This window comes from Podarcis filfolensis (assembly GCF_964270895.1).
Source record: "Podarcis filfolensis genome assembly, chromosome: 8".
Classification (NCBI taxonomy): Eukaryota; Metazoa; Chordata; class Lepidosauria; order Squamata; family Lacertidae; genus Podarcis; species Podarcis filfolensis.
This window is the reverse complement of record NC_139611.1, coordinates 86,601,810-86,627,312: the sequence shown is the minus strand read 5'-3', so window position 1 is coordinate 86,627,312 and position 25,503 is coordinate 86,601,810. Positions and strand designations below refer to the sequence as shown.

At 48.0% G+C, this 25,503-nt stretch overlaps 1 protein-coding gene across 6 annotated transcripts in view; it reads right to left on the bottom strand.

Annotated features, from left to right (window-relative positions):
- MARK4 (microtubule affinity regulating kinase 4) overlaps positions 1 to 25,503 on the bottom strand; it is a 76,581-nt gene that overhangs the window by 11,048 nt on the left and 40,030 nt on the right. For 3 of the 6 annotated variants that reach the window (XM_083627059.1, XM_083627062.1, XM_083627064.1), the window contains exons 4-14: positions 23,466 to 23,514; positions 23,223 to 23,288; positions 19,828 to 19,898; positions 17,826 to 17,882; positions 17,134 to 17,370; positions 14,637 to 14,756; positions 11,674 to 11,773; positions 7,915 to 8,024; positions 6,893 to 7,055; positions 3,269 to 3,486; positions 2,089 to 2,192 (exon numbers count right to left, since the gene is read on the bottom strand). In XM_083627059.1, the coding sequence (XP_083483185.1) occupies positions 2,089 to 2,192; positions 3,269 to 3,486; positions 6,893 to 7,055; positions 7,915 to 8,024; positions 11,674 to 11,773; positions 14,637 to 14,756; positions 17,134 to 17,370; positions 17,826 to 17,882; positions 19,828 to 19,898; positions 23,223 to 23,288; positions 23,466 to 23,514 (1,295 nt within the window). The remainder of the gene's footprint in view (positions 1 to 2,088; positions 2,193 to 3,268; positions 3,487 to 6,892; positions 7,056 to 7,914; positions 8,025 to 11,673; positions 11,774 to 14,636; positions 14,757 to 17,133; positions 17,371 to 17,825; positions 17,883 to 19,827; positions 19,899 to 23,222; positions 23,289 to 23,465; positions 23,515 to 25,503) is intronic. The other 3 variants (XM_083627061.1, XM_083627063.1, XM_083627060.1) reach the window with 2 other exon arrangements.

Here is a 25,503-nt window from a genome sequence, read left to right as displayed (position 1 = left end):
TAGAAGCTGAAAGAAACAGGGCTTCTCTCCCCCCCCTCACCCCCCCTGGTCTCTGGAGACTGTTCTGGATTCTCCCACAGCCAGTCACACGGGTGACCGACCAGGGCCTGGAGACTCCCTGGGGCCAGGGCAGCATTGAGCCAGAACGAGACCAGTGGAAACTGGGCAAGCGTCCAGCGGCAAGCTGAAGTCTGTGGGAAGGGACAGGGATGGAGAGGTGAGAGGGGGGAGGCTGGAACTCAGCTCCCAGGCCAGAAGAAACCGGGAAGAGCAGGGAAACCAAGAGAGGCTAATCTTCCTAATGATAATAATAATAATAATAATAATAATAATAATAATAATAATAATAATAAATTTTTATTTATACCCTGCCCTCTCCAGCCAGAGCCGGGCTCAGGGCAGCTAACACCAATAAAATTTCAGTAAAAACATAATAAGAGGGGAAAAAAGATTATTATTTTTTTTAAATACAGGTTAAAATGCAGCCTCATTTTAAAACTGAAAACCATAAGGCGAGGGAAACATAAGGGTCAGACTGAGTCCAAACCAAAGGCCAGGTGGAACAGCTCTGTCTTGCAGGCCCTGCGGAAAGATGTCAAGATGTTTGCATAGCAATGGAATTACAGAATTGGAAGGCATCTAGTCCAACCCCCTGCAGTGCAGAAATCACAGCTAAGCAGTGTTAGAAATTCAGATATAGAAGCCAGATGGCTCCCGAAACCAGGGTTACAGCCGCCGAAACAGAATGCCTAGTTGCCATTTTTGAGCCAGATGGCTAGAAAGTCGTATTTTTCATTACAGCCATTTTGGTTTCTGAAATTCCTTCTGATCATAGCTGTGAACTTACAGATTTGAAAATAAGGGACCAGCAGCCTTGAAAATAAAGGTTCAGTGGCCAAAATAAGGGATTTTGGCTTAGCTTTGCTGCCACTGACTGTGTTTTGCAGGGGGTTGGACTAGATGAGCCTAAGGGTCTACAACTCCCACCAAAGAAGAATGGCAGACAAAACTGATGAACGACATCGAGATGGCAAAGCTAACAGGCAGAATTAGAAACCAGGAAGAGGACGTCTTTAATAAAGAATGGGGAAAGTCTATAATTTATTTGAAAAGCTATTGTAAAGAGTTACATACATTGGTAAGATTGACAGAAAACTTGTAGTAAAAATTGGATGGACAAATGGATGATTTATAAAAATAGAGTTATGAAAGGGATGCAGAGGGGGAAATCACTACGTTGAGATGCTGCACTGGTTGGAGGGGCTGCCATTGTCCTGGCGCGAGGAGTTCAATAGGCCCTTCCCCGCCCGAGAGAGAGGGAGTGAGGGAGAGAGACTCTCACCCACGCCACCCACGAGCCCAGCATGAGGCGGTTGCGGCACTGCGGTGGCCGCTGAAGCGTCGCCCTTCTGCGTCCCTCCCCATCCCCTCCTCTTCCTCCTCCCTCAGGCTGCCTCCTCAGCCGCCGCCGCCACCTCCGGCTTCCCCTGGCAGTGCGGTGGAAGTCTCACAAGAGAGGGGCTGCCTGCCCGCCCGTTGCCACCCATCTCCTCACGACGCACCCCTGAGGGGGGAAAGGCAGAGACGGAGATGCGGCAGCTTGTGCGCGCGCTCTCTCGCGGCGGAGGACCCTGAGCCGCTGCTTCCCTCCCAAGCCGGGCGAGCATGAAACCCGGGAAATTTAAGGGACATCATCAATCCGGGACAGCAGTGGGACACGGCGCTGGGATAAGGGAGATTCCCGCCAAATAAGGGACGGTTGACAGCTATGCTTCTGATTGTGTAGATAAAATTCTACAGGATGTGTGGCTAGTATGTGAAAATAGTCAAGGGCTCCCACAATGCACCTTCAGAGGGTGGAGATGTTAGCGGTCATCCCGGCATCTGGGCATCTTCACTCGGTTACAAATGGCCGACAGCCTGGTGGAAAATGCGCCTGGCAAATTTCGAACGCGGTAGCAGAGGCGTACATTTGTAGGAGCCACCGTACTTTGCCTTTGCAAGTAGTTTTGAAACTTTTCCCCCCAATGTCGTGTTTTGATTGCCGCAGCCTGTCCTAGGACCTGAGAGGAATAATCACAGCGATACCTGTTCTCCTTCCCGTTCTGGAGCAGGGAGTGTCGTTCTCCGCCAGGCCGATCCGTGCAGACGTAGGTATTCCTCCGGGTCATCATACTCGAGGGAATGTTATTCTGCAACGAGAGATGAAGAGCCCAGGCTGAAGAGGCGGAGGCGGGAGAGAGACGACGGCAAACCCCCCCCCCCCAAGACGGAACTTTTGAGAAGCCAGACTCGTTTCGGCAAACCGGTTTTTCGCCGGCTCAGCTCAGAGCTCTCCAAACCGGGAAGCAGGCAGCCGAACGCCCAGGCATCTCAGAATGGGGATTTGGGGGGCAAGTCAAGGCTGTGTGTCCAAGAGGGATTTTGAAGTTGCTGAGACAGATTCCAACTTCGGACATGCCTGAATGTGCATGAGCGGCTATGCACATGCGTGCTTGCTGCCCGTGTGGGGTTGCTACACATTACAAGACACAGATTTCCCCCCCCCCAGGGTAGATGACCAGACCTGCTGGACTTGGCTACTGCAGGGCGCTCTGAATCTGGTCCCAGGGTAAAGGTAAAGGGACCCCTGACCATTAGGTCCAGTCACGGACGACTCTGGGGTTGTGGCGCTCATCTCGCTTTATTGGCCGAGGGAGCCAGCGTACAGCTTCCGGGTCATGTGGCCAGCATGACTAAGCCGCTTCTGGTGAACCAGAGCAGCGCACGGAAACACCGTTTACCTTCCCGCCGGAGCGGTACCTATTGATCTACTTGCACTTTGATGTGCTTTCGAACTGCTAGGTTGGCAGGAGCAGGGACCGAGCAACGGGAGCTCACCCCGCCGTGGGGATTCGAACCGCCGACCTTCTGATCGGCAAGCGCTAGGCTCTGTGGTTTAACCCACAGCACCACCCGCGTTCCAGGGTAGTTTGAGGCTTTTGCCTCTCGCCCGAACCCAGCCATGCCTCCCTCCATCTTGAGCCGCTGCCTGGGAATAACTCACAGGCAAGACCAGCGTCCAGAAGGACAGCTTCCGCAAGGGCTTCTGGGGCACAAAAAGCAATGTGCGTTTAGGGGAGGAAATTTTCGTTTTCTCTGCACCCCAGCTCGGAAGCGGATGGGGTTGCAGCCACGCCAGAGCTGCAGGCCCCTACCCTTGCCTCCCCACGAGTGGGGGTCACTGGGATGGGGCGCCCGCAGGACCCCGGAGCCCGCTCCTGCTCACCGTGTTCACGGCACTGTCCTTGCGGCGGTCGGGGATCTCAGATTTGTTGGGGTTATTGGCACTGCTCACCATGGGGCTGGAGGGTGGGATGCCTCTGCCACTACTGCTGACGACGCTGCAGCTGGCCTTGCGCGAAGGCATGCGCTCCTCTTTCAGCTCCCCGTCCCCCGTGCTGGTGGGGCTGCGCTTGGGGTGCATGGGCACTGGGGATGGGCCGCCTGGAGAGGGAAGGAGGAAAGAGAGGGCGTCAGAGACAGAGAGGAGAGAACCCGCGGCTGGTCCAAAGGAGCGCTCCTTAGCAGAGCAGGGATTCGAACGCAGGTCTCTGGGAAACCGAAGAATGGATGCTTTTGAATTATGGTGCTGGAGGAGACTCTGGAGAGTCCCATGGACTGCAAGAAGAGCAAACCTCTCCATTCTGAAGGAAATCAGCCCTGAGTGCTCACTGGAAGGACAGATCCTGAAGCTGAGGCTCCAAGACTTTGGCCGCCTCATGAGAAGACTCGACTCCCTGGTGGAAAAGACCCTGATGTTGGGAAAGATGGAGGGCGCAAGGAGAAGAGGACAGCAGAGGAAGAGATGGTTGGACAGTGTTCTCGAAGCTACCAGCATGAGTTTGACCAACCTGCGGGAGGCAGTGGAAGACAGGAATGCCTGGCCTGCTCTGGTCCAGGGTGTCACGAAGAGTCGGACACGACTAAACGACTAAACAACAACAACAAGAACTCTGTGAAACTTTTAGTTCACGGAAAACAAAAGCAAGGCGAGAGCCACTGTGGTTGGACTAGGTCCACAGGGGTCAGCAAACTTTTTCAGCAGGGGGCCGGTCCACTGTCCCTCAGACCTCGTGGGGGGCCAGACTATATTTTGGGGGGGAAAATGAACAAATAGGGGCAGTCTATCTAGAATTCTAGGTTCTCAGGGGTATTTGGCCACTGTGAGAAGAGGATGCTGGACTAGGGGAGCCCTTGGCCTGATCCACCAGCCTGGCCTTTCTTTAGGTTCCTTTTTCTCACTTGCCTTGTCAGCATTTTCCAATGTCTCCGAAAAATTTTACACATCACTTGGGAAGACAGGAGAACTAATACCAGTGTATGTAATCACCAGTGTCAAAGCAATGATTCTTCAACATCAACTTCGTTGGACTGGTCATGTTGTGTGGATGCCTGATGATCCTATTCCAAAGCAACTACTCTATCCCGGACTTAAAAATGGGAAGCGTAATGCTGGTGGCCAACAAAAGAGGTTTAAAGACCGTCTCAAGGCAAATCTTTAAAAATGTAGTATAAACACCGACAACTGGGAAACACTGGCCTGCGAGCGCTCCAGTTGGAGAACAGCCTTGACCAAAGGTGTCCTGGGCTTTGAAGACACTCGAACTCAGGATGCAAGGGAGGAACGTGCTAAGAGGAAGGCACGCTGGGCAAATCCACACTGTGATCAACTCCCACCAGGGAACCTATGTCCCCACTGTGGAAGGACGTGTGGGTCCAGAATCGGCCTCCACAGTCACTTACGGACTCAATGTTAAAGCTGTGTTTATGGAAGACAATCTTACTCGGCTACGAGGGATCGCTGAAAAAAAAAGAAGAGGAGGAGGAGGAAGAAGAAGAGGAAGAGGAAGAGGAAGAAGAAGAGGAGGAGGAGGGGGGACTTCCGGGTTGGCGCCATCGCCGAATGGCGGACTCCCTCCGAGCTCCGGAGGGAGCCGGCTCGGCAGGGGCTGGGTTTTACCGCACCGGCGATGCGGGGACCCTTAGAAACCACGGCCACGGGGGCCGTGGACTTGGAGACTCGGCTAGCACCGCTAGCGCCCTCCCGACTCGTGAAGGAGCCTTTTTAAAGGCTACGGATCGGGTGCCGGGGAGAAGCGTGGTGCTTTGAGTCCTCTGCCATCCCTGCCGAGCGAAGCCGCATGCCATCCGGCGGAGAGCGCTGACTTCTTCCATTGAGAATTTGGACTTTTAACAACAACCCGTGAGTAAATTGGAAATCGGGTTTAAAAGAAGAAAAATTTTTTGGATTTGAGACGAGCGGGGGGGGATCTAAAAAGGAAGTCAGTCCCCCTCCCTATTGTAGACATTTTAAAACAAGGATTGGGAAGCCAAGGCCCAAAAAGAACGGTATCTTTGCTAAAATCAAGAATTCCATGATGGGAAAGTACAAGAATTGTGCTGGAGGAAGAATTGAAGGAGAAGGAAAATGCACCCCCCTCCCTGGGAACCGGGGCGATTGAGGAGTGAGCCTGGTGAAAAGAGCCGGTGATTTTGACAGCTGTCAAAGTAGCTGTCAAAGTCGGAATTTTAAAGAGGATTTTATTACAAGGACCTTGCTGGTCAAATTTGTTACAACTTGATATAATTTGTTAAGACTTGAATACAAAATGGCGAAAATACGGAGAACAATCGGATTTTTGGAAACAAAGTTACAACAACCCCCCTAGAGGAGCTTCGGGACATTACAAAGATGGGCGTAAGCCGGGAAAAATACAACACTTCGGAATTTCACAGAACTGGTTATCTCCTGGGAAAGCTGCAAAACTGAAACTGAATCTTGTCTACAGGGTGTTTAGACTAAAAGGAGACAACAGAATACTTTACTGAAGAAGGAAGGGACTGAACGCAAGTTTTTGTTCCTGAATAACAACAACCCATGTAGAGTTACTAAACTTCTGAATAAGAAAGTTTTAGCAGCGGAACAAGAGGAAGCTGGACTATAACCTTGAAAGAACAATGGGGGGAATTTTATAATTTGACATTTTTAAAGATTTAGGAATTAATTTTTAAAAAGTAATCCTAAAAATGGGAAATAATTCTGCAAGGAGTTGGGGGAAAAATGGGATTGATGGACTTAAGATTTCCAGGCTGGAAACATAGATTGGAGGATAAGGGAAATTAAACCGGGGAAGGGGAGGGAGAATTAGAATCCAAAGGCTTGCAACTATTTTCTGAATTGGTTTTCTTTTTTCTAATATATTTCTTATTTTTTTATACTTTTATTCTGTGTGCTTTTACTTTAATGGGAAAAAAGGGGGACATTGTGGAAAGAAAAGGGGGTGGGCTATGGGGAGAGATCTTTTGCTTTTTTTTATCAAGGGTGTTGCATAAGGTTTGTATAAATTTAAATTTGAACAATGGGGTATATAAATTGTGCTTTAAATCAGAAATAGAACTTGTGGAAACAACAATATGAAAGGGGAATACGGTAGGGGTGGGGGAAGGGGGGAGTCCCAGAAAGTGGATGTTTGAAAATAAGGTTCTGAATGTATCTTCATAATTTCTTTTCTTCTCTTTCTGTATTTTGGAAACTTCAATAAATATTATTTAAAAAAAAAAAAAAAAAGAAGAGGAGGAGGAGGAGGAGGAGGAGGAGGAAGAGGAAGAGGAAGAGGAAGAGGAAGAGGAAGAGGAAGAGGAAGAGGAAGAGGAAGAGGATTCCCTTTTCCATTCAGACAACCAAGGTGTCATGAAACGCCCATGGACTGGAATAATCTTCTAGGGACTTTCACGGGAAATGGAGCAAGGAGCTGTTTCAGCCCTGCACTGATCAGTTTGGGGGTGGTACGAGACTGGGACGAAGAGGTTGAGGGGGGCGCAGGGAGGGAAGGGAGCCCACGTCACTCACAGAAATCGCTGTGCCGCCGCTGCCGGTGGTAAGTGGAGGAGCTCCGCTGGCTCTTGGAGTGAGACGAAGAGGACTTGCTGGTGCCGTTGGAAACCTCGCTGGGCGCCCGCACCCGGGCCAGCGAGAGGCTGCTGCCCGTGCGAGACTCGCCCCCTTCCACCTGCTGGGAGACAGGGAGGCGACACGGCGGACACTTATAAGATTACGCACAGCACAACGAGACAACGACCTGTCCCAAAAATGGAAAGGGGAAGAAGTCGCAGCAAAAACCATTAACGGAGAAATCTGAGGGCTCCCTTGGACAAAAAACAAGGACACCAGCCAGCAAAACCAGTAGGCTTGGTCTTGATTGAAGACTGTCGCGACAGGACTCCCACCTGCCACAAGGTGGAACAAGAAGGAAGCCCCGAACAAAAGAGAACCCAAACTTTTATTAGCTGCTAATCCCCATGTTACACCCCCCCAAACTACATCATGGTTACATCATGAAAGGGGAGGTCTGGTGGCTGTAATCTGAGCATCCTGGACCCTGCCCCATGGTTCTCCTTGCTCTCCACCTAACACCCATCAGGTGTAACAAAAGAGATATGTACATTTCCCCGTTTCCCAGCCAAGTTATCACACCCCTTTGCCTTCATCTGGGCTTGTTATTTCTAGTATGGCTACATCTCTGGCACTCAGGTATCAGGATGCCAGGGATTATCACTCAGGCAGAGGGGCTGCTGAGTAGCTGAGCTCACATGTCTATATGAATTTCTGAAGTTTCCCCAGTGAGCCAGTACAGAGATACATTTGTCAGTGAATTCTTACATTTGGTATCGTGCAGCAAAGGCCCTTTGAATAGGCAGGAATAAACTGTGATGAAGTGTTTTGTGGGGACAAGTCACAAAGGTCACAAAAGCGATTGTGCTGGTTTTGGTAGTGGGCTGCATGTGCATGATATCTGCTGGACAGGCAACCCCCCCAACCTAGACATAAATTACTGCAACACCCCCCTCCCCGCCCGTAACCCTGGGCCTCACCTCGTTCTTCCTGCCCAGCAGGAGGTAGGTGGCCGTGACCTCGTTGTACTTCTGGCTGGTCAGGGCTTCCTTGATCTCTTCGCGGGTGTAGCCCATGCCCACCATCACTTCTGGGCAGGGAGAGGAAAGAGACGGCGAAGAAGGTTAGCCTCTAAGTCACCAACTTACGCGACACAAGGGAAACAAAAAAATGCATGCACACTTCTTCAGATACACATGTGCATGTGTATGTGCATGCACACGAAAGCTCATACCAAGAACTAACTTAGTTGGTCTTTAAGGTGCTACTGGAAGGAATTTTTTTTTTTTTGTTTTGACTATGGCAGACCAACACGGCTACCTATCTGTAACTGACACAAGGGAAAGTTACAGATAGGTAGCCGTGTTGGTCTGCCATAGTCAAAACAAAAAAATTTTTTTGCAGTCGTTAAGAGTCGTCAACAGGCTCATCACAGCTATCTGCCAATCACCCATTCCCACCACCCTTCTGAGTAATACCCCTCCCCACCTTCTCACTATATAGAAGGATCTGGCAACTTCTGTTTCAGTGTATCTGAAGAAGTGTGCATGCACACGAAAGCTCATACCAAGAACTAACTTAGTTGGTCTTTAAGGTGCTACTGGAAGAAAAAAATTTTTTTGTTTTGACAAGGGAAAGTGGTTCAGATGGAGGAAGTTAGAAGGTGTTTTCTGCTGCTCCAGAGGGCAGGATCCGAACCAACGGATTCAAATAGCAAGGAAGGAGAATCCGACTAAACATTAGGAAGGATTTTTCTTAGGGTTAAAGGTAAAGGGACCCCTGACCATTAGGTCCAGTCCACTGGGGTTGCGGCGCTCATCTCGCTTTACTGGCCAAGGGAGCCGGCATACAGCTTCCGGGTCATGTGGCCAGCATGACTAAGCCGCTTCTGGCACACCAGAGCAGCGCACGGAAACACCGTTTACCTTCCCGCCAGAGTGGTACCTATTTATCTACTTGCACTTTGACGTGCTTTCGAACTGCTAGGTTGGCAGGAGCTGGGACCGAACAATTGGAGCTCACCCTGTTATGGGGATTTGAACCGCCGACCTTCTGATCGGCAAGTCCTGGGCTCTGTGGTTTAACCCACAGCGCCACCCGCGTCCCGCTCTTCTCAGAAGCTGGCACACCCCTCCTTCCTTGGAGGCTTTTAGGCAGAGGTTGGATGGCCCTCTGTTATGCATGCTTTAGTTAAGATTTCTCCATCGCAGGGGGTTGGGCTGGATGACCTTTGGACACCCCCTTCCAACTCTACAATCCTATGTTTCGATGACTCTGAGTTCTGGGAGGAAGTGTTCGTTGAAATAAAAAGCTATTATTATTAAATTTATTTTAATAATAAAAAATTATTAATAATATATTATTATTTAATAATAATAAATTTATTTATACCCCGCCCTCCCCGGCCAGAGCTGGGCTCAAGGCAGCTAACACCAGTAAAATTACAATGATAATAATAATAATAATAATAATAATAATAATAATAATAATAATAAAACACCAATTTAAAATACAGGTTAAAATATAATTTAAAATGCAGCCTCATTTTAATAGTAGTCCATAGATCAAAACCATAAGGGGAGGGAAACATAAGGGCCAGACTGAGTCCAAACCAAAGGACAGGCGGAACAGCTCTGTCTTGCAGGCCCTGCGGAAAGATGTCAAGTCCCGCACGGTCCTAGTCTCTTGTGACAGAGCGTTCCACCAAGTCGGGGCCAGTACTGAAAAGGCCCTGGCCCTAGTTGAGACCAATCTAACCACCTTGCGATTTGGGACCTCCAAGGTGTTGTCATTTGTGGACCTTAAGGTCCTCCGCGGGGCATACCGGGAGAGGCGGTCCCATAGGTACGAGGGTCCTAGGCCGCATAGGGCTTTAAAGGTCAAAGCCAGCACCTTAAACCTGACCCTGTACTCCACTGGGAGCCAGTGCAGCAGGTAAAGCACTGGATGAATGTGATCCTGTGGCAAGGACCCCGTAAGGAGCCTCGCCGCAGCATTCTGCACCTGCTGGAGTTTCTGGGTCAGCTTCAAGGGCAGCCCCACGTAGAGCGAGTTACAGTAGTCAAGCCTGGAGGTGACCGTCATGTGGATCACTGTGGCCAGATCAGGGCGAGAAAGGTAAGGGACTAACTGCTTAATTACTGGACAAAATGTCTCCCAATGCCCGGAGTTAGCTCTCCTCAATCTTTTCACGGGAGACAGTATTAAATTTGCAGCTTTAGGTCCCTAGTTAAATTATCTTCTCCGAGCGGCCAGGCTGAGGAGGATAACCAGACCCTGGAAGAACTTGAAGGGCGGTTGTCTGGCAAAACAGTATGGCGAAGGGCACTTGTGGAATAAATAAGCAAGGAAACAAAATCGGCACACGGCTTGAAGCACAATAACTCCTCGGGGACTGAAAGGCACAACTTTATTTTGTTCGTGGCTTAAAAAAAAACTAAAGCAGAGGGCACCCTCACAATGCAAAACTCTTTGGTTACCTTGGACTGTTTATCATCTTCTATACAAAGAGTAGCCTGGGATAGGAACTGGTGTATAGAACCCGTAACAATTTGGGACCAGTTTACTTGCAAAATCACCTCACCCAATATCATCATCATCATGTTACTTATACCCCGCCCACCTGGCTGGGTTTCCCCAGCCATGCCGGGCGGCTCCCAACAGAACGTTAAAAACACGATAAAACATCAAACATTAAAAACTTCCCTGTACAGGGCTGCCTTCGGATGTCTTTTAAAAGTCAGATAGTTGTTTATTTCCTTGACATCTGAAGGGAGCACGTTCCACAGGGTGGGTGTCACCACCTAGATGGCCGTCTGCCTGGTTCCCTGTAACCTCACTTCTTGCAATGAGGGAACCACCAGAAGGCCCTCAGAGCTGGACCTCAGTGTCCGGGCAGAACGATGGATGTGGAGAAGCCGAGGCTGTTTAGGGCTTTAAAGACCAGCACCAACACTTTGAATTGTGCTCGGAAACGTACTGGGAGCCAATGTAGATCTTTCAAGTCCGGTGTTATGTGGTCTCGGCGGCCGCTCCCAGGCACCAGTCTAGCTGCCGCATTCTGGATTAGTTGTAGTTTCCGGGTCACCTTCAAAGGGATCCCCACGTAGAGCGCATTGCAGTAGTCCAAGCGGGAGATAACCAGAGCATGCACCACTCTGGAGAGACAGTCTGCGGGCAGGGAGGGTCTCATCCTGCATACCAGATGGAGCTGGACACAGAATGGACCTGCTCCTCCATGGACAGCTATGAGTCCAAAATTACTCCCAGGCTGCGCACCTGGTCCTTCAGGGGCACAGTTGCCCCATTCAGGACCAGGGAGTCCTCCATACACACCCACCCCCTGTCCCCCAACTGCTTCAAAGTGCGGACCCTGTTATGTGCTGAAGTTCTCACCCTGGGCCAGCAGGGGGATACTGTAGATAGTTTTCACTCAGGTCCACATATGCAAATAAGGGATTGAAAGTGATGTTCAGTGATTGGATAGTTACAGAAAATGGTTACTGTTGCATTGTAATGGAGCTCTATATAAGCAGGCTGGCTGAACCCTTCAGTTCAGTTCTGTTCTGGCCTGTGAATAAACAAGAGCTGTTTGAAGAATTGCTGTGTCGTCTGATATGTTCACCCACAACTTAACAGAACTGACCCTGTTGCAGAGTCCACATCTGCAAGAAATCAGTCTTTGAGTGTGGCAGCACCTGCTGTTTCATACCCAGCGAAAACACACCACACGCCCTTACCAATGCGCTTGGCGTCTGTGAAGTCCTCTTCCGGCTCTTTATAGGGCTTTAGTTCGTCCCCCTCGTAGCCAATATTTATCCACTTGTCCTTCATGATTTGCTGCGGAGAAGAAGAGCGTTCGTGAAAGGGAGGGGCGAGAAGGGGAGGCCTAGACATACACACACCCTCTGTCCATGCCTGGAAACTCCTTCCTCTCTAACCCCAGTGGTTCCCTAACTTTTTGGGGGTTCCACAGACTTACTCCCAGTGGATTCTACCCTAACCTATATAAAAAAGCATTTTTCAGAATAGCCCTTTGCATGGCACACCAAGGAAGTCAACAGCACCATAAAATCCAGAACAGCCACAATTAATTGCACACTTATTCAAAGCCCAATGAAAACTATTCAGTTGAAGTAATTCATTCAGTTGGACTTGATCCAGCGCTAGCAGGTTTACGAAATCGTTTGCACCTCAAAATTGTTTGCACCCAACATGCATCTTAGCATTCTGCTAGGTCACCCCATGTATCGCTTGTGCTTTGGGAACCACGGTTCCAATTCCTGCAAGCTCAGCCGTGAGGGAGAAGCACTCTGCACCTGCTCAAGGGCACCCTTGCTCGTCACAAAACAGCTGCAGGAACAAACTCGCTTTTAATAAAATAAAATGAACAACAACAGGGCCGCAGCTCAGAGCATCTGGTTTGCAAGCAGAAGGGGTCTTGGGTTCAAATCCAGGTAAGGCTGGGAGAGGCTATCTGCTTAAAAATCCTCGAGAGCAGCTGCCGGCCAGTGAAGACCGTATTGCACTAGATGTATCAACGCCCTGACGCTGCGTTTTTAAAAAACGACAACATCTGGACTCAGGAGAGCAGAGGCTCTGAGATCATCTTTAGCCAGAAGGGACCCCTCAGCGAAGAAGACCCCCCCCCAACACACACTCAGGGCATCCTCACCCCCCCCCCCATCTCTCAGCATCCCCACCCAGAAGCCTGCGAACTACGCTGGGGGAAAAGGCAGGCAGGAGGGGGGTGAGGCTGCTCTCTGCCGCCCTGACACACGGTATAATTATCCCTGAGTCGATTAGGCTAATTACAGCCATCCATGGGGGGAGGGGGGGAGGGAGAGGCGGGTGGGCAGGGCCAGATCCCATGGAGACATTAGCTAATTAAAGGTCTCCTCTCGCAGCAGCAGCAGCAGCAGCAACAGCTTCCTGTAAGGAGAAACGGGTTGGAGGGCAGAAGATGGAGCTGGAGAATGGGTCTGGGGGGTGGAATCGTGGCTCGGAGGAGGTGGGGGCACCAGCTGCGCTCCCTCGTTCTCCCCCAGGGTACGAGCAACGTCTCAAGCAATGGCTTAGAGAACAGGGAAGAAAAAGCAAGCAGCGGTTGCAGGGTCAATGCTTCTGAATGCCAGCTGCGGGGAAAATGGCAGGAGGCGAGAGTTGCTCTTGCACACGGATCCTGATTGCGGGTTTCTCATAATGGGCAATGCGGGAATAGGATGCTGGACTAAGAGGAGGCCCCCTTTGGGCTCTCTTTTCTTATGTTTTTATGGCCCAGAGGCCATCTATCTATTTTTTATTTTATATAATTTTTATCCAATTTTCTGTTTTACCATTTAAAACACTCATTTTCACCTCCTTGGTGACTTCCTTTCTTTCCATCGTTCATTTTACACATCCTGAATCCCTGCGTGTTTTGCAGAAACTATCCCATTCGGTATTCCATTATTATGTCCATCGCAACTGTTGAATCTATCTCCATGGTGCCAGCGTTTTCAGCTGTACGCGGTTATTCCCCATGTATTCAATAAACATTTTCCAATCTTCTCTAGATCCCTAGGTTCTTCGGGGTCACTTGGCCACTGGGAGAACAGGATGCTGGCGGACTAGATGGGCCCCATTGGGCTTGATCCAGCAGGCTCTTATGGAATCAAAGAATCGTAGGATTGGAAGGGACCCCCAGTGGCCATCTAGTCCAACCCCCTTATAATAATAACAATAATAATAATTTATTATTTATACCCTGCCCATCTGGCTGAGTTTCCCCAGCCACTCTGGGCGGCTCCCAATCAAATGTTAAAAACAGTACAGAATTAAATATTAAAAACTTCCCTGAACAGGGCTGCCTTCAGATGTCTTTTAAAGATAGGATAGCTGCTTATTTCCTTCACATCTGAAGGGAGGGTGTTCCACAGGGCGGGCGCCACTACCGAGAAGGCCCTCTGTCTGGTTCCCTGTAGCTTTGCTTCTCGCAATGAGGGAACCGCCAGAAGGCCCTCAAAGCTGGACCTCAGTGTCCGGGCAGAACGATGGGGGTGGAGACGTTCCTTCAGGTATACTGGACTGAGGCCATTTAGGGCTTTAAAGGTCAGCACCAACACTTTGAATTGTGCTCGGAAACGTACTGGGAGCCAATGTAGGTCTTTCAAGACCGGTGTTATATGGTCTCGGCAGCCACTTCCAGTCCCCAGTCTAGTTGCCGCATTCTGGATTAATTGCAGTTTCCGGCTCACCTTCAAAGGTAGCCCCACATAGAGTGCATTACAGTAGTCCAAGTGGGAGATAACCAGAGCATGCACCACTCTGGCAAGACAGTCTGCGGGCAGGGAGGGTCTCATCCTGCGTACCAGGTGGAGCTGGTAGACAGCCGCCCTGGACACAGAATTAACCTGCGCCTCCCTGGACAGCTGTGAGTCCAAAATGACTCCCAGGCTGCACACCTGCTCCTTCAGGGGCACAGTTATCCCATTCAGGACCAGGGAATCCCCCACACCCGCCTGCCCCCTGTCCCCCCAAAACAGTACTTCTGTCTTGTCAGGATTCAACCTCAATCTTCAGTGCAGGAATCTCCCCCCCCCCACAGTAAAGCCATGGTCCTTGGGACATGGCTTAGCCTCCACCCCCCGGCCATCTTCACCAGGCCCCCTCACTAAGCCCCTCTTCTCCCCCCCCCACACCCAGCCATCTTAGGTGCCCCTACCTCCAGGGTGCAGCGCTTGGAGGGGTTCAGGACCAAGAAGCGCCGCAGGATGTTCTCGCAGTCCGTCGACATGTAGAAGGGCACGCGGTATTTGCCACGAAGGACACGTTCCCGCAGCTCCTGGATTGAGCAGGTGGAAACGTCAGTCATATCCAAACCGGGTTCCCCCGTCCTGCCTCAAACTCACCCTCCTTTCCCCCGCTTTTGGGTCAGCCAGGCCCTATACCGGCAGAAAAACGGAAGGTTTGGGGTGCGGAAGGGCACCTGCAAGGAGTTAATACTGCTTCCAGTCTCTGTGGGCGCCACCGCCACTGGTTGCCGCCCCATAAGCCACAGCCTGGGGTCGTAGGTGGTTAAGGAATGCTGCAGCACGATTGCTGACAGGAGGGAGGCCTGTAACACCTCGGTGCTCAGGGATCTGCCCTGTGGAACTCCCTGCCTATTGACATCAGGCAAGTGCCTTCACTATCCTCGATTCCTGGTCTGGGAAAAAGGTGGGATTTGAATAAATATAGTAACTATGATATAATTTGGTCTCTGCTAAAAAACATTTTTCTTTAGGCAATTCCGCTGGGATGTTTAGAACGCTGATGTGAGTTTTCGCAAGTTTTAAATTACTGTTAATCTTCCTTGGTGATAGCTTTATTTCCAAAATCTCTTTTGCAAGCTGCTCTGAGGGTTGTTATAACCAAGCGGTGTGCAAATTTTATGAAACAAAAATAAAATAAAGAGTTGCTGGGCAGAGGAATCGGCATTAACTGGGTGGAACATGCATAATATCTGTGGCTTTCATATTTTGTCACAGAGTCATTCCTTTCTCTGGTTCCTCATCTTTTCCTCAGGTCTTTTTTACCAGTTTATTTCATAAAAGTTACGTACTGCGTGATCGTTAAAAAACAAATGAACTTCAAAGGGGTTCACATAATGGATAAAACAATGAAATGACCAGTGACTATGTGATAATAAATGTATTATTATTTATAATAATATATTATAGGAATATGTTGTTGTTACTATTATTATTATGTCAGAGCCTAGGACTTGCCGATCAGAAGGTCGGCGGTTCGAATCCCTGCGACGGTGTGAACTCCCGTTGCTCAGTCCCTGCTCCTGCCAACCTAGCAGTTCGAAAGCACGTCAAAGTGCAAGTAGATAAATAGGTACCACTCCAGCGGGAAGGTAAATGGCATTTCCGTGCGCTGCTCTGGTTCACCAGAAGCAGCTTAGTCATGCCGGCCACATGACCCGGAAGCTGTACGCTGGCTTCCTCGGCTAATAAAGCGAGATGAGCGCCGCAAACCCAGAGTCGGTCACGACTGGACCTAATGGTCAGGGGTCCCTTTACGTTTACCTAGACTTTGCCTAAATAAATATGCTTTCAGCAGGAAGGAGTACAGTGAAGGCAACCCGCCTGATGTCAACAGACGAGGAGTTCTGAAGTCTGCGCCTGTAAAAGATCCATTTGGGAAGAATTTCCATTACATAGAACACAGAAGACAGGATGTTGTACAATTTAGGTGAGAAGTGTAGTTTGGGGAGGCGGGTTAAGCTTTTGGGGAGAGGAACCCCTTGTGCTATTCCAACAAAGCTGTCTGCAAGTAGAGGCATGGAATAGTTTTTGTTTCAACTTATTCCGTCGGACATTGTCGAAGTAATGTCACAGGAAACAATGTGGAAGGTCAAATCCACCACGATAAGGGACAGATGGGACCCCCGTCTTCATTGGATAAAAACTACTGGAACAAAAGACGTTCGGTGGAAACAAAAGACACTATGCCCGTGGCTGAGGATAATTGTTTGAACCCTTCCAATGGATATGGATATGGGGGTGGGGGTGGGGAGGGAGGGAAAGAAAAAAATTGTACAGGAAATTTAAAAATTGGAAGGAGATAACATGCAGGTGAAACTCGGAAAATTAGATTATCGTGGAAAAGTTCATTTATTTCAGCAGTAATTGATGCAAAAGGGGCCCAAACCAAGTAATGAGTACATATGCATGCTTCTACGTCTCAGAGGTCCAATATTGCTCTATTTGCAATCCTTGTTTTGCTGATTTCATTTAATATTCTAATTTTCTGAGACTGTTAATTTGGGGTTTTCACCAGCTGTATGCCATGATCATCACAATTACAACAAATAAAGGCTTGACATATCTCGCTTTGCATGTCATGAGTCTATCTTATGTATTAGTTTCACCTTTTAAGTTGAATTACTGAAATAAATGAACTTTTCCACGATATTCTAATTTTCCGAGTTTCACCTGTAATGTATGTAAAAATCCCGAATTCGAATAAAACGGTTCTTAACCTGAAAAAAAAACAACCACCTGTCTGCAAAAAGAGAAAAGTTCAAGGGGCCCAAATAGACCCCCTCCTTGCCCCCCACCCTATCTCTGCTTCTGGCTTGGGAGACCCTGCAGTCCGCTGGGCCTGTCTCCGGCCCCATAACCCCCCACTTCCCCCTTCAAGGCTTCCTGGCGACCCCCACTCTGCCCCACCTTGAGGTTCTGCCCGTCGAAAGGCAGGGAGCCGCTGACCAGTGTATAGAGGATGACCCCCAGGCTCCAGATGTCCACCTCGGGGCCGTCGTACTTCTTGCCCTGGAAGAGTTCTGGGGCGGCGTAGGGGGGGCTCCCGCAAAACGTGTCCAGCTTGGAGCCCAACGTGAACTCGTTGCTGAACCCAAAGTCGGCGATCTTTATGTTGGCGTCGGCGTCCAGCAAAAGGTTCTCGGCCTGTTTTTGGTGGCGGAGGGGAGAGTCACAGAACGGACGATGAAGTCACAGAACGACAGAGCTGGAAAGTTGGAAGGGACCCCCAAAGGTCAACTAGCCCAACCCCCGGCAAGGTGAGGGGCACAGAAAAATTCTAGGAATCTGAATCAGCTTTGGGGTACCTGGATTTGGGTTCTTAAGAGCCGGCACGAAGCAGATAAACTGCTGAAGGCCCCTCTCTGTTTGCCCTGCTCATCCGACAGGGTAATAATTATGCCCATTTTACAGATGGAGGAATGGAGGCAGAGCGATTTGCTGCAGACCATGCTGTGAAGTCCAGGGCAGAGGCTTGCACCCCGAATTTCGCCAGCCCAGCTGTTCTACTGAGTGACGTGGTGCTCATGGCATCGTAGTTACTGGGACGGGGTGGAGGGGAGGGAGAGGAAATGGAGGGGAGCAGCCCAGAGCCCCCTCACCTTCAGGTCCCTGTGGACAATGTTCTTCTGGTGACAGTAGTGCACGGCCGAGACAATCTAGGAGCGAGAAGAAGAAGAAATATAATTAATAATAATAATAATAATAATAATAATAATAATAATAATAATATTTTATTTGTAGCCCGCCCACCTGGTTGGGTTTCCCCAGCCACTCTGGGCAGCTTCCAACAAGGATTAAAAATACATCAAAATGTCACACATTAAAAACTTCCCTGAACAGGGCTGCCTTCAGATGTCTTCTAAATGTCAGGTAGTTGTTTATCTCTTTGACATCTGGTGGGAGGGCGTTCCACAGGGCAGGAGCCACCACCGAGAAGGCCCTCTGCCTGGTTCCCTATAGCTTCACTTTTCACAGTGAGGGAACCGCCAGAAGGCCCTCAGCGCTAGACCTCAGTGTCCGGGCTGAACAATGGGGGTGGAGACGCTCCTTCAGGTCTACTGGGCCTTTGAGGCCGTTTAGGGCTTTCAAGGTCAGCACCAACACTTTGAATTGTGCCCGGAAACGTACAGGGAGCCAATGTAGGTATTTCAAGACTGGTGTTATATGGTCTCGGCAGCTGCTCCCAGTCCCCAGTCTAGCTGCCGCATTCTGGATTAGTTGTAGTTTCCGGGTCACCTTCAAAGGTAGCCCCACATAGAGCACATTGCAGTAGTCCAAGCGGGAGATAATGTGGTGGGTGAAAATGTCCTGGGGTGTGGGAAAGATCCCTGAAAGGCTCTCACACTTCCTGCAGAGATGACACTCCCATCTGCAGAGATGTCTCCCCCCCATCCAGAGTCGTGAGTGCCCCCCTTTTAAAGCAAAACAGGCCACGCTGCCAGGATCAATCCTTACCCCGCCCCCTCGGCTGGAAAGAGAAAGGAAATCAATCCTTGGCCACGTGAGAAAGCCATAGGGGATGGATTTGGACCAGGGAGTGTCTGATATCCTCTCTGCCCCAGAACATCAGCCAAAAAGAAATTGTTATTTAGGGGAATTGAATTTAATTCTAAATTATATTCCGGAATACATGGGAGATTACAAGGGGTCAAAAAAAAAAATGGATGTACCGTGCTATATTAGAAGCAAAAAAACGTGTTTTGATGAATTGGAAGAGCCGCAATTATCCATTGATAATATGGACAGATTAGCTGCATACGAACGAATTGACGCAAATTAAGAACAGATAAATATGAAGAAATCTGGAAGGAATATTTAAGCGATAAGGTGGATAGTGGTGGGAGGAGAGAGTGGTGGGAAAATATTGTTAAAAAGGTGTAGTCACAAATGCCCTGAGAGGCAATTCAAAACAAAAATTTATGGAAAAGTGGGATAGATATAAAACATATGTTCCAAAATACAGTAAAGGTTCGCTATCTATGCTAGCATTTGACTGACGTTGGAGCCAGACTGAGTTCAGAAATAAGACTAAGAGCACATATTGATATAGGAATGTATTAGATAAAATGTAAAGAAATATACAATAGTAAGAATACATTCATTTGTAAAAAAGAAATATACAACAGGAAAGACAGGAAGTCTAGTGTGTTGGTATGTATATGGTTTTTGGGGGGAAAGTGGGTTTTTTTCCTTTTCTTTGTTCTTTCCTTCTTTTTGTTGTTGTTTCATTTTCTTTTTAGGCATATAAAATTTGTATATAATTTTTGCATACATGTTGGAAATTATATTCTAGTAAGTCCTGTAATGTAATATGACAATGTTTACCGATGTAATATAAGAATGTTAATAAATAAATAAAATGCAAAGAAAAAATGGTGTAGTCATAGGTATATCTGTGTATTCAAATCTGAATTGTCAAGTTACTGGTGCTATTATGGTTCCTGTTGTTTGTGGTTGTTGTTTGTATTGAAAAAATGATTAAATATTTTTTTAAAAAAAACCCAAAACATCAGACAAGCCACATTCCTGCCAATCACCCCTCGCCCCTTTCATGGCACCCAAAGAGCAGCCGGGCCCCCGGCTGGGGTCTCCTCTCCTCACCTGTCTGAACTTGGCCCGAGCCTCCTTCTCCTTCATGCGCCCGTGGGAAACCAGGTAGTCAAAGACTTCTCCTACAGCCGGAGAGAAAAGGACGTTAGGCTAACATCAGAAGAGCCTGCAGGATCAGGCCAGTGGCATCCTGGCTAGTCGCCATGAGAAGCCCTCTCCTCCTCCATGAATTTGTCTATTCCTCTTTTAAAGCCACCCAAGCGGGTGCCCACCACTGGCTCCTGTGGCAGGGAGTTCCAAAGGTTAGCTATGTGCTGCATGGGGGGAAAATCCTTTTATCTGTCCCACATCTTCCAACATTCAGCCTAATTAAATGTGGGTATTATGAGAAAAGAAGAAAAACTTCTCCTCTCCACTTTTCCCCTCCCCACTTTTCATAAACTTCCATCAATGAATTGAATTTTATTATTATGGTCACAGACCAGTTCCGGTTCACTTACAATATCAGGAAAATCATAAAACACAACAGGAATACATTGCATTGCAATTGGGTATAACAGAGACAATACAGATATAGCGGCAGTTAAAAATATATATTAAATCTTGATCACTAAAATATAACCTAAAATTGTCATTTAAATCTTCCATCATTTCGCCTCTTACTCACTGCATCCCCTCCATCATTTGGGTGGCCTTTGCTGAACCTTTCCCAGTTCTACTGGGACCAGAACTGCACACCTTGCTCCATAGTTCTGCACAACAGCAATATGATATCGGCAGTCCTATTTTCCATTCCTCTCCTAATAATCCCTAGCTGCGCACAAGGCGTCTTGCGGGCCGTAGAAAAAAACGAGATATAGAACAAAGACCCCCACGTCCTCTAGCAATCTGACCCAATGCAAAACAATGTCTAAAAATATGACTTAAAATAAACAACATACACTGAATAAGGTGATAGTCCATAATCCATTAGAATATTATGGCAGGCAATGAAATTAATTCTCAAAATATCAGCAAATGAGGACTGGACAGAAGTTGACTCAACAGTTACTATAAATCATTGCCAAATAATCATAAATAAAAGTAATCATTGGTCAGCGTAAATGGATTCTCCGTGACCTCATTTCTGCAAAAAGATTGATATTGATACATTGGAAGGATGAAAATATGGTTTTTTATGTATTCTCTTACCTGCCCTCTTTTTCTGTTTTCCTGTTTTCTTATTTATTTTAATTTACTATAATAATCTCAGTAAAATTATAAATATAAAAAATAAATCAAAGTAACAGCAAAATATAAAATACCGCAGTGCATTAAAAAATAAATAAATGCAAAAATATCGAATTGAGCAACAAGGTCATAAAATGGATGCAATGCCCGCAGAACTGTGGAAGTGGGTGGGCAGTGTACTGGGCAAGGGCTGGCATGGAGCTAAACTGTGCCTGATTATCATCTTCCAAAGCAACTTCTCTATTACAAACTTAAAAATGGAAAGTGTAATGCTGGTAGTCAACAAAAGAGGTTTAAAGACCGTCTCAAGGCAAATCTTTAAAAATGTAGTATAAACACCGACAACTGGGAAACACTGGCCTGCGAGTGCTCCAGTTGGAGAACAGCCTTGACCAAAGGTGTCATGGGCTTTGAAGACACTCGAACTCAGGATGCAAGGGAGAAACGTGCTAAGAGGAAGGCACGCTTGGTAAATCCACATCGTGATCAACTCCCGCCCAGGAACCAATGTCCCCACTGTGGAAGGACATGAGGATCCAGAATTGGCCTCCACAGTCACTTACGGACTCATTGTTAAGATCCATGTTTATGGAAGACAATCTTACTCGGCTACGAGGGATCGCCAAAGAAAGAAAGAAAGAAACTGTGCCCCTGTAGGGGTGCAAATATCGAGAGTGTGAGAGTGTGGGGGTCAGGTGGGATTGCTATGAGGAATTATGAAATATGGAGCAAGCCATTGTGTCTGCTATGAAAGCACTGCGTTGACTGGGTTTGATTCATTGACAACAGTTTCTGATAGAATCCCACAGGCCTCTCCACCTTTGCTTTCTCTACATGACAGGCACGTATATGCATTCTGAAATACAGGCCAGTTGCTTCATCAGGCATCCTCAATACATAGAGATAGGAGGCTACTTTGATGTAGTTTAATCTTTAGCTAGATCTTAAGGGTCAGGAAGAGAGTTCACAAAGAGATGGTAAATGCTGCCATCCTGTCTCTCCTGTTTATTCCTGTTTACGACCTCTGGGGTTTTGCTGAATGCATTCCTCCTTTTATTCCTCCTTTATTTACTCTGGACTACTATGCATGCTGTGTGGATGCGGGTGGCGCTGTGGGTTAAACCACAGAGCCTAGGACTTGCTGGTCAGAAGGTTGGCGGTTCGAATCCCCGCGACGGGGTGAGCTCCCGTTGCTCTGTCCCTGCTCCTGCCAACCTAGCAGTTCAAAAGCACGTCAAAGTGCAAGTAGATAAATAGGTACTACTCTGGCGGGAAGGTAAACGGCATTTCCGTGTGCTGCTCTGGTGTGCTAGAAGCGGCTTAGTCATGCTGGCCACATGACCCGGAAGCTGTACGCCGGCTCCCTCGGCCAATAAAGCAAGATGAGCGCCGCAACCCCAGAGTCGTCTGCGACTGGACCTAATAGTCAGGGGTCCCTTTACTTTTACTATGCATGCTCAAGAAGGAAATAGTTTCTTTGTAGTTTTAACTTTAACTTTGTCCCACATGGGTTTTTTGAAATGCTCAGAGGAAATCTGATTGGTTCTTACGAACACTGTGTAAAAAGTTCTTTTGTGAATAAAACGACCTGGGCCAAGGGGTGGACAGGTATTATTATTGGCAACTCCATCTTAAAATGCAGAGACATCACCTTGCCAACAAAGGTCCATATAGTTAAAGCTATGGTTTTCCCAGTAGTGATGTAGGGAAGTGAGAGCTGGACTATAAAGAAGGCTGATCGCTGAAGAATGGATGCTTTTGAATTCTGGTGCTGGAGGAGACTCTTGAGAGTCCCATGGGCTGCAGGAAGATCAAACCTCTCCATTCTGAAGGAAATCAGCCCTGAGTGCTCCCTGGAAGGACAGATCCTGAAGCTGAGGCTCCAAGACTTTGGTCACCTCATGAGAAGAGAAGGCTCCCCGGAAAAGACCCTGATGCTGGGAAAGATGGAGGGCACAAGGAGAAGGGGACGACAGAGGACGAGATGGTGGGACAGTGTTCTCGAAGCTACCAGCATGAGTTTGGCCAAACTGCGGGAGGCAGTGGAAGACAGGAGTGCCTGGCGTGCTCTGGTCCAGGGGGTCACAAAGAGGCGGACACGACTAAACGACTAAACAACAACAACCCAGAGTCCTGCTGGTCAAGCCTTGTGTGTATTTTATTAATCAGAGTCCAATCCTTCCTTGTTTTGGGAATGCTACATGCCCCCGACTCACCTGCGCTGGCATACTCCATCACTAGGTAGAGCGTCTTCTCTGTCTCTATCACCTCAAAGAGTTTCACTGCAACAGCGAGAGAGAGAGATTTCAGCCCCCGGATTCCACGGAGCAAGATCTGCCTGGATTTCTTGAACATGACCCTCTCCCTCCCTCCTGGTCCTGCCCTCGCGCTCCTTAAGAGAAAGGCAGCTGCCATTGTGAACGAAGGCGGACCTCTTTCCAGGCTCCCGGCTCTCTTACCGATGTTGGGGTGATTCAGACCCTTCATGATCCTGACTTCTCGGAAGAGCTGCAAAAAACGGGAGGAGGAAGGTGGGTTAAGCCAAGTCATCCTCTCCAAGGGCCGGTCGCCGCATGTTTTCACACACAAACACACATTTTGGACATGTTCCCATTGCAAGAACATACTGTATTTGGGAAAACGATTTATTCAGAATGAAAGTGGGCTGCGTGAATCGTCTGAAAGAGGAAACCTTCCTGCTGGTTCCTCCCCAAGCAAACTCTGTTCCCAAAATCGCTCTGGAGGCAGTTATTTCCTCCCCACAGATACCACATTTTTTGCTCCATAAGACGCACATGACCATAAGATGCACCTAGTTTTTAGAGGCAGAAAACAAGGGGAAAAAAATATTCTGAACGAAACAGTGGATGGATAATTTTTGTGGTTCATGCTACGGCCACAGACATGATATGTGATTTGACGGTGAGTTTGGGGTAGCCCAATGCAAAAATATTGAGAATCCATGTGGATCCGTGCTTTGTAACCACATTTTTGCACCATTGCGGCCCCAGGAAACAGTGGGTGTGTGATTTTTTTGGTGCAGGCCGTAGCCATGGACATGCTATGTGATCTGATGGAGAATTTGGGGCGACCTAATGCAAAAATCCTGAGGATCCATGGGCTTTTACCTCCCCCCTCCCAGGCAGCCTCCTTTATCTCTAGAGTCCCTTATCTCCCTCCCCGATCGCTTGCTGATCAGCTGCTCAGCGGCTTTGTTCCAACACCCCCTTCCCTCTTTCTTAAAAAAAAGGGACCATGCATTCGCTCCATAAGGCGCAGAGACATTTCCCCTTACTTTTTAGGAGTAAAAAGATGCGTCTTATGGAGCGAAAAATACGGTACTTTGCTCTCAGGTATTCCGAAGGGGGATGGCAGGAAGAGTTAATTTCTAAAGAGAAGAGGTGCCAAGGCGAGAGAGCTTTAACATGGAAGCCTCTCTCCACAATCCTGGCAAACCCTGACAATTTGGCAGTGGCAGCAGCAGCAAAAAACATTCTGCGCATGCTCAGAGGCCCTCTTGCCTTTGGTATCGTATTAAGTGTTTGAGCCACTCTGTGGATCAGATCATCAGCTTCTTATAGCAAAATTCAAGCTTAAACTGAAGAAAGTAGGAAAAACCACTGGGCTGGTAAGATACAATCTAAGTCAAATCCTTTATGAATACACAGTGGAAGTGAGGAACAGGTTTAAGGATTTAGATTTGGTGGACAGAGTGCCTGAAGAACTATGGATGGAGGCTCGTAACATTATACAGGAGGCAGCAACTAAAACCATCCCAACGAAAAGGAAATGCAAGAAAGCAAAGTGGCTGTCCAACGAGGCCTTACAAATAGCGGGGGAGAGAAGGCAAGCAAAATGCGAGGGAGATAGTGAAAGATACAGGAAATTGAATGCAGATTTCCAAAGAATAGCAAGGAGAGACAAGAAGGCCTTCTTAAACGAGCAATGCAAAGAAATAGAGGAAAACAATAGAATGGGAAAAACCAGAGATCTGTTCAAGAAAATTGGAGATACGAAAGGAACATTTCGTACAAAGATTACCATAATAAAAGACAAAAGTGGAAAGGACCTAACAGAAGCAGAAGACATCAAGAAGAGGTGGCAAGAATACATAGAAGAATTATACCAGAAAGAAATGGATGTCTCGTACACCCCAGGTAGTGTGGTTGCTGACCTTGAGCCAGACATCCTGGAGAGTGAAGTCGAATGGGCCTTAGAAAGCACTGCAAATAACAAGGCCAGTGGAAGTGATGATATTCCAGCTGAACTATTTAAAATATTAAAAGATGATGCTGTTAAGCTGCTACACTCAATATGCCAGCAAATTTGGAAAACTCAGCAGTGGCCAGAGGATTGGAGAAGATCAGTCTACATCCCAATCCCCAAGAAGGGCAGTGTCAAAGAATGCTCCAACTACCGCACAATTGCACTCATTTCACACACTAGCAAGGTTATGCTTAAAATTCTACAAGGCAGGCTTAAGCAGTATGTGGACCG